The 14,394-nt window shown below is 39.3% G+C and overlaps 1 protein-coding gene across 6 annotated transcripts in view; it reads left to right on the forward strand.

The window, feature by feature from the left end:
* ADAMTSL1 (ADAMTS like 1) overlaps nt 1-14,394 on the forward strand; it is a 463,393-nt gene that overhangs the window by 326,114 nt on the left and 122,885 nt on the right. For all 6 annotated transcript variants that reach the window (XR_008574683.1, XR_008574684.1, XM_054810181.1 and 3 more), the window contains 2 exons: nt 3,452-3,526; nt 6,537-6,694. Coding sequence is in view for 4 of the 6 variants with exons in the window: in XM_054810181.1 (XP_054666156.1) it covers nt 3,452-3,526; nt 6,537-6,694 (233 nt within the window). In the remaining 2 variants the exon portion in view is untranslated. The remainder of the gene's footprint in view (nt 1-3,451; nt 3,527-6,536; nt 6,695-14,394) is intronic.

A 14,394-nucleotide genomic window follows, 5' to 3' on the forward strand; every position in this document is an offset into this window, starting at 1 on the left:
TTTTCGAGGTTTGCTTCCAAGTGGTTTATGTACATGCTGTGAAAATTTGAGAAAAACTTTTTTAAATCTACTCTGTGTTTATTTTCTGCATTTATCCTCCTCAGCACTGTTTAAATACCTGTCACTTTGACACTAAATCTGTGTCAGCATCTGATTTGTCACTGTAAATATACGTACACAAGCATATCGGGGATCAGGGCCTGATTTATTTGCTGGAATGACTGGTTTACATTTGGCTAGTCAATAGGTTAATTCCAAGTTATCTCTACAAAATAATCCTTGTTTCTCAAGAACTAAGTCTATTTTGTTCATGGTATGAACAAGGCATTAAAAGCCAGACTGCCATGCAACATAAGAAAAATCAGAAGGGGCATGCACAGCAGTGACCTGATATGGGCAGAGGTGTTCTGTGGGTTCACTTGGGATTTTTATTTGCCTAACAGAGCACAGCATTAACTTTTGAGGACTCTGGTAGGGAAATTGGATAGTGATGTTTATTCGAGCACTGTCCCAGTAGTTTCTGAAAACTACCCGAGACACAGTCTTGAGCTCATCATACTGAATTCATTTCCTCTTAGTGCTCATATCCAGTTCCGTTCTCCATGCAGTTTATATCATGTAAAGACATAGGAGAAGGATAGTACTAGAAAGAAATAAAGCTTTTAAACACTTAGCACTTGCTGCAGGAACAGCTTCCTCAGTATTTATAGGGGTGGTAGACATCTCCCAGTGGTCGCAGAAACAGAAGCATAGCAGGGCAGGCAGCAATGGGACATTGAATTCTCTCCTACATTTTTATGAAAAAGGAAGCACCTCTGTCTATGCTCTTGTTTGTATGTACCTGACATATAGCCTTTGCCTAAATCCATACACTTTCTTCACAGCCCTGGGCCACTGTCCTCCCAGTGATTTGGGACTGTCCCTTGCCTCCCTATGCATCTTCTCTGGAGGAAACCAACTGCCCATTAACACACTTTGCACCTTTTTTTCAGAGTGCTCCACATGGCTGCTCCACAATCTGCCTCTCTGCTTATTGTTGGAGGGAGCTGTGACTAAATATTGCCATGCTTACTTTCACATGCCTCTTCACAGGAAATGTCTCCTCCTTATCACTGTTAACCTCAGGAAATTATCCTTCAGTCCCTACTGCTTCTGCTTCGTGAAAGCAGGAAGCACTGTGATAAGCATAAATCCCACTGAGCTTTGCATTTCACGTAAAGTGTGCTTGGATTTAAAATGGAGAGCAACGACAAGATCAGGTGAAATATAGTCCTAGCAATACCCTGGGACAGAAGAGACACGCTAAGAATATATGATATATAAGCTTGCGTGATCTTTAAACTGTCTGATTTTTCTGTGACATATCCATGAGTTGTTAATTCTCCAGCATAGAGCTCATAACTGAGAGACAGTCAAATGTAATAATGACATGGGACTGTCTTTAAATAAGAATTGTAAAAAGACTGTTAATATTTTTTGAAAAATTGAAGTTATTGTTTTCCCAGACTCATTCCAATAAACATGATATATATATACAGCAAAATGATATGTCATACTCATGGATTTTGTTCCCCCAAATGGACAAAATGTATTTATCCTACTCAGTATCTTGAATATGAGTGCCAGAATGGTACCAGTAAAATCAGCATTAGAATATCAATATTTAATGAATTTTGTAAGACTTGAATATTTGTCTTCAAATAGAAAATTTGAATTCTGCACAGAAATGAAATGTGCCTGTCTTTGCTAATTAATATGATATCAGAGATGTGTATGAGCAGAGTGTGTGTTGAGTAGAGTTTAACCCCAGTGCTATGGAAGTCTTAGGAGATACTGAAATTTCTGGATAGGTTGAGGAAACATATCAAATCAGATTTTGAAAATGGAGGCAAGGTTCAGAAGAGCCCGGGCACATGAACAGGCTTTATCTCCACACAACTCTTGTGACACTCAGAGATTTATGAGACTGCCCTCATTTGCCCCCTCACTTCTGGGATGTTAAGTGGCCACAAAAGTATGGATATTTCATCCCATAAAGCTCTACAATATAAGAGTGTCAGAAATTACTATGATGCATGACTGAATTTAAAATTTAAAAGCGTTCTAATCCACATTTTTGAGGTATTTTAGGTTTGGATGAATGAATGTGTTGTTTAAAAGAAGTCCCTGTTTCTTGTAGTTTTCCCTCTTCCTGTTGCTTCTCTTCATTTTTTGACATAAAATGAAAACATTAATAACTATTGTGCTGGGAACTGAGAATCCTGATTTAGCTAGGCTGGAACAGTTTTCCCAGTTTGGTCTGATCAGAAACTTGCTCATATGTTTGGATGAAAGATAACTTGCTTTTATTGGCTGAGTTAGCCTTACCTGACAAAGCAACACATTCCTTTGAGAGCTGAGCTATAGTTCTTGCTAGCGGGCATTACATGACACAAATGTGAGCAGTTCTAATGAACAGATAGTGAAAGGGGCTTCGTTCCTCTAATGTCTACTACCACCCCCAAAAATATCCTGTTAGGCATGCATACTTTTTCTTTCCTGACTTCTAGTTTTAGGGGAAGGAGGCAGGAAGAACTGGGAAGGGCGAATGAAGAACCTAGCCATGTTGGTTAGTCCAGGTCAGTGTTCTCTGGGCACCCACTTCACAACCCAGGCATAGAGTTGGGAGCATTTTCTGGCATCTTTCCTCACCTTTCCTTCCTGTCTCCCTTCAGGACATTACCAAGGTTGCTGCCTCTTTAGAAATGCTGACCTAACTAACTTTCACAGCAGCATGTGACCTACATGCTAATTCACACCTCAGTTTAAATCCGGTTGGCAAAGGGCTTCATAGGTGCAAGATCCTGCTCTAAGATCTGTTTACATGACAGTCCAACAGGCTTCTGTTTTTCCAGGGGCTTTCTGTTAGTGGTGTGGAAAGGGAAGCAGAACTATAGCACTTCTAGTCATTAAAATAAAAGATGTGAAAGGGAAGGCATACCTGAAGGCAGTGGGGGATCATCCCATAGCATGGACAGCATTATGGGGAAGCTGTAGGATTCAACAGGGAAACGGTCAAGTGAAGGAATGGGCTGTTCTGGTTAAATATCAGAATAGGCTTCTGCTTCTTTACCACAAACACTGATTCAGAAGACTTGAAAGATGTTTAAGTGGAGTCGGGGTAAAATAGAAAGCTATTAGTTACTCTTGGAATCCAGAAATGATTGTGAAGAAGTTGATAATGAAGAAAGTCAACAGGTTTGGATTCTTCTAAGCAGAAAGTTCTTACCACATTTAACAAGTTTGTTTTTTTTTTTAAGATGTTTAATGTTCTCTCATAATTCATAGGGTTGTTTAATTGGTCCAAAAGCTTTTCTTCTGACTGCCTTGTAAGCACCTATTTCATTGCTTATTTGAAAACAGATGGGAATTTCTTTGCTTATTTACTGAATGCATTTTTGCCTTCCTGCAGTGGATGACACGGTGGTTGCTATTCCTTATGGAAGCAGGCAAGTTCGCCTCGTGCTGAAAGGACCCGATCATTTATGTAAGTAGAAAAAGTTAGTGTACATTTGTTTAAGAAAGCCTTGCTAACCCACAGTGCTCTGTTTACACTGTGGTGTCTGGTTTCCCTCTCTCAGATCACTGATTTCAACACAGGGATGAGTCCTGCCCTCAGCAGCTCTCCTCGGACCCAGTTATATCAGTGGTACACTCTCTTTTCAGAGCAGAGTTTGGCCAATGTTGCAGAATCCTTTGCTCCTCCATAATTTTTCAGTCATTTCTGTTTGCTTATGCTTTGGCTGGCTTGCTTGGTGCTAAGTGCTTTTGTTTAAAATTAATAAAATATATCCCACTGAGTGAAGAAATATTGAGGACAGTAACGTATAAGCTTCCCTACAGCTGAGCTTAGCCATCGAGCTGCTCATGACTTTAACACGTTTCTGTTATGGTAATATCTCTCGCTCCCATAAATGCACACACACGCACGCATGCACACACACACAAAATCACAGTCTAAAGATCAGGAACAGCATGCATAAGTCAAACCATGGTCCTTAGTAGTGATATTGCTCCAAGGAGTTAAGCCCACTGAGTGCTGCTAGCCCCTCGCTTGGTGGCTATAACACTTCCCTTCTTCGTCTGACAGGGAGCTGCATACCCCAACAGCTGTGTATCCCTCTTCTCTGGGAGAAGAGTCTCGGGATGTAAAAATATGCTGGGAGAGCTGAAGGCAAATCCATTTCTTTCATGAACAGAAACTCCTTGCATCCCTCTCTCTTACCTTCCAATACAGTAGCTACTGACAAGCTGCACCTTTTTTCATCAGCAGCAAATCAACACTAGAGTATTGGTAAATAGGATTTACTGTCAGAAAAAACCACTAACTGTACTGCATATCCTCTCAGAAGCACAAATTATTGTAAGATAAGTAGGGGTCCCATTCTTCTTTTCCAAAAGGCAATAGGACTTCCCTGCAGCATGGACCATTTAGAGTCCTCTGTGCTTCTCAGTGTAAATACAAACATTAGTGTTAGGAAGGAGGTGAAACACCAAATCATTCCCACTGTCTCCAGATTTCTTTTGCATAAAGAACTTATATTGAGTGGCAAAATAAAGGGTGGTTTTATCAGTCCTGTTCTATAGCTCACTGCTTGTGTTGAGAAAGCAGTGGGCATGCCATAACCTTTTAATGGTTCTTCAGATTTAGAGCTGTGAATAAACACCAGCAAATTACAGGTTATAATCTAAGAAAAAATATATTATGTTTTTCTTAAAAGTTCAAATGCTGCCTGTACTTCAGTTTTAAGTGGCCCTTCGGGTATTCCTGAGCTGCTTGAGTATGGTTGTTATTACTTTCCCAGTAAATGATTTGCACTTTTCCTTTCTCTCCTGTCTTCTTTCCCAGTATAGATGTTCTCTTCCAAGGTAGAAAAATTTCATACTTTTATTATTTTTTCAGTGAAATTGAGCTATAAGACAGCTTAGAGAGCAATGAGATTGTAGCAGGACAGATTGATCTAAAGCTGTCTTCAGTCAGGCTGTATCATGTTTCAGGACAACAAAATTTGAATCAGCAAGGTCTGCCTGAGTCACTGGTTGAGATTTAGATTAACTGCTCTGTGTAAACATGCGTAAGTCCAAATACATCTCTTGTTTCAGATGTGTCCATGAATCTTTCTGTTCGCCCATCAAAGGGTTTTATATATGTATGAACTACAGTCAGTTGGGGGGTGAGGGAGTATTCTGCCCTGTGAACTTTGGTTGTGGGAGAAGTCAACAGGAGGCCAATTATGTATACACAAGTCTTAAAACCATCTTTATCCCTGATGCATGCAGCCTTCTCCAGAAATAAATATATGGCCGAGTGCATCACAAAGGAAGAGACTAGTCTCACTGAAAACCAAGGAATTCATTAATACAGAGCAAATTCTTAGTGTACTGCCTCAGCAACTTCCTTCATGAATTAATTCCCGTGACCCATCCTGAAAAGCAGCCTAATTACTGCAATTATCTTTTTCCCCCTTATTACTGTCTTAATACATGCTAATAAAAACATTTCTCCCATTTGCTCTCTCTGAAAATATGATTCCACCACAGATTAATGGTATGTCCCCATCTAATTCAGATTTTGCCTTAGCTGCCTCTCTATGTGGGAGAAGACTTTGTGCATAATTTCACAAACACACGTGAAAGGATTACAGCTTTGCAATCCTTCCTGATGAAATGTGTTGTCACTTTGAAATAACTACAAGAAATGGTTTACTGGTGAATGTGCTGTAAAGCATAATCTGGAGTTGGTGGGGAGTCTAGCTAGATGATGGAACAGATCTACTTTCTGACTGCTGATTTTCATTTAATAAATTATTTAATATGTTTATTATGATTTAACAATCAGAAGTAACTGCTACCAAACAGTATCAGAATTAATGACCACTTTTTGGGAGCTGTGAATGCAGAAAAAGCCAGAGGGAGAGCTCAGGAGGGCTCAGCACTTGCCTTCCCTTCCTACTCCACCGGGATGGATCAGACCACTTCTGGAGAGAAGGCAGGATTGCTGTCATACTGATCTTTCTTTCCCGGACGTCTTGCTTTCAGTTAATTATCTACCACAGCAACATGTGGTTAGTGACCCACCTTTGAACTGAAAGAGGGAACAGCAACTTAACAAAGCCAGCACTCATGGGGGAAGGTCTGAGTCATGTTCCACATAGGAGCGTGACTTACTGAGAGAGAGTTAAACAACAGCGAATATGCCTAACTAGGACTGGATTAATATGTCTAAAAGAAAGTAAATACATGACCTGCAGGTGAGGAGGTAAATGCGGAGCTAGAAGTTTAAGGGTTGAGCAAAGCCAAAAAGCAGATGGAGGAGAAAAAAGAAAAGGAATGTATAGGAATGTGAATAAATGATGGAAAAGAATGAAAAAGATGCGTTATCACTAATTTAGGGGTCAAACCTGCATCAGCACTGTTTTGTGTTGGTTTTCTTTTCTGCTCTCACTTACTTAAATCATAATGCTCTAGTTTCCTCTTAATTTGTTTGTATTTGTCAGATTTGGAAACCAAGACTCTCCAAGGTGTGAAGAGTGAAAACAGCCTCAGCACCACCGGCTCCTTCCTTGTGGACAATTCTAGCATTGACTTCCAGAAGTTTCCTGACAAGGAGGTATTAAGAATACCTGGGCCTCTCACTGCAGACTTCACTATCAAGGTGAGGGTCATTGGTCATTGACCTCTTGGAGCAACATAAAGTAAGACAAGATGTATTAGAAAGATGAGAGAGATTTTTCTACATCTTAATTTTCTAGCAGACAAAGCCTAGTCCAGGCTAGCTCTTGAAGTCTACATGAAATTCTTTAGAGTTAAATATTTAATGAAACTTCCTTGGGCACTCCTTGGGAAAGAGACCGAGTTTATGCCAAGAAAGGCATACCCAGTGTGTACCCTAAAGAGAAAAGATGAACTCATTACAAGAAAAGGCAGATTACTTTCTATATGTGCTGCTCAGGTACATATAAATCAACGAAATGCAGCTTGCTTTGTCTGTGACAAGCAAATAGAAAGAAAGTTTGTATCTTTGGCCCATAGTTTGTGGGGTTTATACTAGTGTAATTGCACAGAAGACTGTAAGCAAGTGGAGAATGAGGTCCCTAAGCTCCAAAATAAATGGGATGACTTTGCTTGAGAAGTCATGGTGTCATTTTGAAGTTCTGCTTTGTGTTGCACTGGCAGTAAGAATAAAATTGTTTCCTCCCATTAGAGCATTTCTATTCTTCCAGGTAATATAAAACACATTGCTGGAAGCAATGCACACATTCTGTAGGAAAACACACATACAAAAACGAACATTTGGGAATTACAATAAAATAAATCCTTTTCCAGTAGGTCCAAGGAACTTGAAGGATTTCAGCTGTAAAACTGTAAAACCTGTATCATGTCCAGGACTACATAAATTTTTCACCATGGGCCCCAGAGGCAGATGACATTTTCTTTAACCTAGAGCTGATGGCAGCTAGAAGTTTAAACAGCGATCTGGAAAATGCAATAAGTGATGGGGTTGGGTTTAGCTGAGGTGGGCTGGAACGGGTTAGCTTCGGAAGTAGCAGAGCCCTGTAGACTGTCCCCTACTCATCTTGGTATGCTAGCAGTACATAAAAAAACCTGAAATTATCAGGACTGGTTCGCAAGGAGAAGCCTGACCTGAAGAATGCATTCCTTTCTCTTTGAAGGTCAGAATGAAAATGCCTTAATAAAACAGATGCTGGTCAATTAAAAATGTCTAAACCACTTTTACCTGTATTGCAGATTATATCCAGATGATGACCATCAGTGCAATGTAAACAGTATCGCTCATTTTGCATTATTTGTGCTGTCTGTGGATTAAGGCAGCCTGGTTAGTTATAACATACCTGTTGGGGACAGCTGGTCATGTAGACCAATGGCCCTGGAATGGTAATAGGAGGGTTGGACTGTGTTCTTGGTATTCCCATGTTATCTTTTATAACAGGGAAAATACCTCTGTCCCTTGGTGCTTGCATTTCCTGCTCTATCAAAGCCAGGTATGAAGCGCTGGTTAAAACAAAGGCAGTACCCTACATGCATGAAGACTGTCTGGCCAGTATGATTGTACAGGCTGGCTAGGCATGGGCAGAACAGACACTCCTGAGTTGAGATTAAGCTATTTTAATAGTTCTGGTGTGTGTTTGCACTTTTTGAAAGTCAGAGTAGCGTAGCTCAGCAGCTGTTAATTTATTGGCCTATCCATTGTCTTAAGTGGATATAGAAAAATGCACAAACAAAACCCCTGTTGACAGTTGTAGGATCTTTTCTAAGGTTAGAATTAGATTTTGCCTTGGATCAGGCACTTAAAAATTCCTTCCATTTGAATCACAGTTAGTTTTTTAATAAACAGCTATAGAAGGTACTTTAGACATTTCTTCATGCAACAAGGATATTATTCTATACTATTTATTTTTCTAACAAAATTTTTTAGCTTCTGGGTATTTCATTTGTTAGATTTGGTTGGATATAGGAGTGTACATACAAATACGGCTAATACAGGAGTAACAAAATGCATGCATACCTCTCAGTTATGTCAGACTTGGCAAGTGCTTTCCATACTTACTATAGCCATGACCATGACTATTTTGCCTTCAGATTGTGAAGGTAAAGTACTTTTCTTTAAAAAATCAGATGAAAGACTTCTCTGTGGTATTAGCAAGTTTTCATTACAAAGTGGGATCTCCTTGGATGTTGAGATTTACTTTCCTGGGACAAGGCAGTTTTTATGCAAGCAGATCTAAATTAATTTGTAGGTTTAACAGAACTCTAGCTTTAGGATCATTCTCTCCAGAATGACTGTTGTAATCCTTTTCTGGTCTTATTCAGAGAGGTCAAGTTAGACACCTGGATATAATTCAGAAGTAGAAACTCAGTGTGGGAGCTGACATTTAAGTTTCCTTATTGGTGACATGAAGTGCTGTAAAATTGCAAGAAGAAACCTCATGCTGCTACTGTAGGAGATTAATTGTATAATTGCTAGATTTCTTGAATTTGTAATAGTCAGTGGTATGTTCCTTGTGTACTAAACTCCCAGTAATCTCTTCACAAGATGCGTAAATGGTAAAAACAATTCAGAAAAACAGCTCTCTTTTTTTTAAAAAAAAAAAAAGTTGCTATCACAAAATGGGAGAAGAATTGGAGTTTTTCATGTTCTTATTGTTTATATTCCTAGTTGGAGAATATAAATCTCCATTATAAACTTTTAATGTTTGAAAGACAGACCTGGAAAAGATGCCAGCAAACTTAAATTCCACTTGAATTTTGTTTCTACATTCTGAGGATTTCCTTGTTTTGATGTTTTTAACACAAAATTCTGATTCAAGTGTATAGAAATGCCTTTTTCCTAAAAGAAAAAAGTGCCACGTTTGATAAAATCCTGGTGAAATGAAGGTCAGTTTCACTTGGAAATCCTTCTGACACTGTGACTGAAAACAGAGCAGTACTATCACATTGGGGGACTTGTCCTTTACTGGCAGAGCTGCCACTGATCTGCTGTGTTGCCAAGGTCACATATTCACCTGTGTGTGGTAAAAAGTCTCCTCTGTCAATATTGTCCATTAGACACAGAATAGAGAGACTTGGCGTGACCATTTCATGTCACACATCTGCACTCCTTTGAGCAGGATGAATCAATACTGTCAGATGAGGTCTACAGCTGATAATGTAATGCTAACAGTCGTCACCAGTCGACTGTTCAAAGCAATCAGCACTGCAAATATGAACCACCTGAGTTACAGGCTTACTGAAACAGCCGATAGGGATCACCAGGGGAGGGTTAGGCTGACAAAGCGCAGCCTGTGAGGGTTTGTTTTATGGGCTGTGGGTTTTGCATAGCTAGGGCCTGAGCCCTGTGGCTCAGGTGTGAGGCAGCAAAGAACAGTGGGTTTAAAACAAGGTCTCGTAAAGGGTGTTGTCTGGGCTTGGTGCTGGTTTGGAGGAGAAACCACTGTTGGCCTAGATTTAGGCTAGACTGTGTTTATGTTGGTTATCAATCCCTGGTATCAAGATGAATGCTTTTTTCATAGCGCTTGCATGGACCAACAGCTTTGCATCAGGGATGTATAGGATTAGATAAATGTGTGTCTGGAGGCTGTCTGAGGTATTTGGATTAGGACTGGCTTTGTAGTGATGTTGTCTTTTGTAGTGCTAGGGCTGACAAGCTTTGGTTAAGGGCTGCTGCCAGAAGAGACTGCCTGGCGTTTTTTTTTTTTTTTTGTGCTGGTGGCTGGGGGTACTGCTAGCTGATTTAGAAATGGCGTGGACTGGGTTCCCTTGAGCAGAGTTACTGCTGAGGTTGGGATTTTGGCCACCAGTTGTCCAAAAAGTCATAAAATAGAGCTCAAAACTGGATGCTGAGTTACGCAGAGCACTAGAACTAGCCAGACAACTCTTATCTCAGTTGTGATCTAGCACTGGCAGAAAGTGCTGGAGAGAGAAATGCATTTGACGAGAGTCCAAGTTAACAAAAGAAGATAAGGTTGGGGTTTAGCCTAGGCTTCCTGGGACTTGCAAGGGCATGCAGGAGATAATGCATGTACAGGCAGCCAGCTGGCAGAGAGGTTGATGGGCCTTGTCAGGCTAGGGCCAGGACTGGATTAAATAATCAGTTTTTGAACCAGGAGCGTACAGTGATTTACCTTGTGGAATGAAATAAGAAATTACTTCAATACTCACTTTAGGGCAGAAGCCAAAAGATGCAAATCTGCTCCAGCAGCAAGGACCTACTGTTTACGGCTGGCCTATTGTTGGATTTTAGAGATATTACTATATGAGGTTGGGGGTGATGACAGTAAGGGTCTTCTATGTAATTTAGTTCTGATGCTGGCAAAGGTTTCTAGAGGAGATTATGCCTCGTATTTGGGAGAAAGCTGCAAGTCAGGCAGGAAGTGGTGAAGGATCTAGTCTTGGAAACACTGGTGGACCAGAGTTAGGATGGTGCTCCTGGAAGCAGATAAGCTAGAATTAAGGCTGAGTATACAGAAATAGTAAGTGTTAAAGTTTAGTTGTGACTGAGTCAAGTTTTGTGTTACCAAGGTCAAATGATCAAAACACTTTGCTTAATCTAAAAGAGACATTTGAATATAGTCCCTTACTACTTCCTGAGGTCACTTCTGTAGAGTGCAGATTGGACTTCACTGCAAGTGATTCTGTAACATGGCCTGTATCACTAGCTTTTATCAATTTTTGTTGGCATTCAATACTTTTTTCTTTTTTTAGCAATAGTCATAAAAATCACCCATTCTGGTTTCCTGATTTCCAAAAATTACACATTTGTTGTAATAATTTCTAGGTCAAGCTCACAAGTAATGACCAGCCTGAAAAGAGACCTAATTATTTATCTTGACTAGATCTTGTGACAAGTTCTGAAAAATCCTACCCTTTTTCTCCTATTTTGGCAAATGTGGTAAAATTTATGGATAGCCATTTTTTAAAAGAATATACAGATTCTGTTTAATATCTACCTTTTTTCCCCTGTTCAATATAATTTATTTCAATTTATTATACTTAGAACACGATCATTGTCCTAATCAGCATATTCCATCTATAAGTACATTGGAACTGCTGTACTAGGTCAAGCAAAAAGTCCACTTCACTCAGGTTTCTGTTTCAGAAAGGAACTGGTTTCAGATACTGAAAGAAAGAGTGCAAGAAACAGATCAAAGTTACCCTTAGCTTATAGACCCTCTTTCTTGACCCTTATGTTTCATTTGACCATTGTGGCTAATGACTCAAAAGAGCCAGTCTTCAGGAATCTCTGTAGGCCCTTTTATGCTGTATTTGCCCTTTTGACAACATTTAGCTCATCCTGTTCATCTGGGGGTCTGACTAACAATTTATGCCCTAGCATAACATCCCTGAGGGATTCCACAGGTCCTTCATCCATTATAAGAACAGGTTATAGGACTGTTCTCTGTTATCCAGTCATCAGTCCATGGGAGGATCTTCTTAACTCATGTGGACCTTGTCTAGGACCTCTGGTGAAGCACCCAGTAGAAAACTGGTGCCTAAGGTCCTTTATCAGTTTCCCTTGTGAATTTTTTGCAAAGCAATCCACAATGCTCGGAAAGCATCACCCTTCTCAGGGACCCACCTTTGAGTTCTGTTCTTTATTTTCATTCTCCCCATTGCCCCATAACAAAGATAGAGATTATTGGTCTGTGGTTTCATGAAGCCCCTACTAAAAAAATGTTGTTAAATTTTCTATCATCTGCTTTCCTGTGGTTTAAACAATAGTTTGTTCATTAAAATAGGCTAAATGTGATCATAAGTGATCTGCATTCCTGTGCTCTTCAAAAAGTACATGATTTGTGGGTGCTGTTTGGATCTGGAGATGTGTTACTATTAATCTTACATATTTCTTTAAAATACTACTGATCTGAAATCTGCTGTCAGGTTTTAATTTCAGGCAATAGAGTCAGTTTCTTAGACATGTTATTTTCTATTCCTCTGACAAATTGTTCTTTGTAATTTTTCCTTTTCTGTTTCTGTAACTTTTTTCTGATATCATGTGTAAATTCCCCAAGTCTATGTATGTCAATAATCAGACATTTTTAGGTAGTATGAAGTTTTGGTGCCAACCTGGTTCAGTTTTCATAATTTTAACAATTTTTTTTTTTTTGTGGCAAACATTGCCTTTTTATTTTGTTAATTTTATTTTTATACAGTATCTATCACAATAGGATCCTATGTTTTTACATTAATTTCTTAGGTATTGCCATGATTAAACTAAGGTTAATAAATATTCTGCAGTGGGGATTAAGGTGGTTTGCTCAAAGGTGAATTCTCTTACCATGGGAGCATGGTGGTGGTGGTGAAATGGTCTTTCCATAGATGAGTGGGGTGTTATGGGTGATATCCACAAAAGATATGCAGCAGATCTGGTTTTGGTGTATTTTCTGTTGTCCTTGGTTCTGTGGAATAACTTTGGTGTTCTCATTTGAGAAGCTTCTGCTTTTGGTGCACTGTAGTAGTGGATTCTGTACAGATTATCATAGCTGTTATAGCTGATACAGCAGGCTCCATTGCTGCCAGCTATCCCAGCCAGTACATTGCACTGATTTTCTATTTTGTTCTTCCCTTGGGGAGAATAATGGAATTTGAGAAAAGATTTGAAACTTGTAGCTTTCTGTTTTGGATTTGTGAGAGATTTAGTCTAAAGGCTTTTTAACAGTCATCCTAATCACCTAAAGGAACATAGCTTAATCCAAGATTGAGGCATGGTGAGCAAGGTCAATTCAGCAATGCTTTGTAAAGCATGTAAATTGATGATAATGTAATTTCACAGTGATTTATCTGCTGATTTAAAGGCTGAATTGAGAAGTATCAGAGGGAGCTGTCTTCCATATAAAGACAACCCCAAAACCAAACTAATCCAACACAAGACTTTCACAATCAAGGGGCACGAATGCAGAAGTGGACAGTAGACATGTTCTCTGGGACTCAAAGGCAGAGCTCCCTTCAGCATTCCAAGGGAATTTAAAAGGCAAGCTCAGAGGAGTCATGATGTAGTCCTGCGTTAAACAGTACGCTTGAAAACCTTCAGCATTCCTCATGCTATACATTTTTTGAACTTTTTACATTATTTTAAAGCAGCTTGTAAAATTATTTTCCAATGACAATGTCTGGCTCCTATTTCTGCTTCATGAACAAATTATGAACAGCAACAAATCTCTTGCACATCCTCACTATGTATCACTACGTACAAACAGGAATATTAAAGTGCTCTGAGTAGAGAAGGAAAGCATCATACAAAACCTTTTTTTTCACTAACATGAAAAGCATAAAATTATGTATGCCACATGAGGATAGTTCTCCACACCCTCATCCACAGATTCTTTGTATGTTACTTAGAAGACTTCAACGTTTAACTTCTCATTAATAAATCAAACCCTGTGATTCAGGATTTGGCACTTGCAGAAAGCATTTGCAATAATAATGTGGAAAAATCCATTAGAGCTTTTTTAATAAGCATGGTGGCATGGAGCTAGTTCATAATACACCAGATCAAATTTCGTAAGATAAAAGATGGTATGCAATAATTATTCCCTTTCCCTGCCCCCAGTTTGGGACACACACACACAAAAGAAAAAACATGGTGTCTTTCCTCCTCACCCAACACACACAATTTCAAAAAATGAGAAGATCTTATGAATACACTTTTTGTGGTTTAACCCTACAATTAACATTGATAATTGCTTGGTTATCGCTGCTGGTTATAAAGTGCTGATTAAATTTCACAACCCCCCAAGTAAACTTAATGCAGTTTTGTAGGCCAGGCCATGCGTTCTTCAGTGCACATAAACAAATGGTTCAGGCATATGCTGCCAAAATCAAGTATGAAACAGTTGG

The sequence above is a fragment of the Grus americana genome, chromosome Z (assembly GCF_028858705.1).
Source record: "Grus americana isolate bGruAme1 chromosome Z, bGruAme1.mat, whole genome shotgun sequence".
Classification (NCBI taxonomy): Eukaryota; Metazoa; Chordata; class Aves; order Gruiformes; family Gruidae; genus Grus; species Grus americana.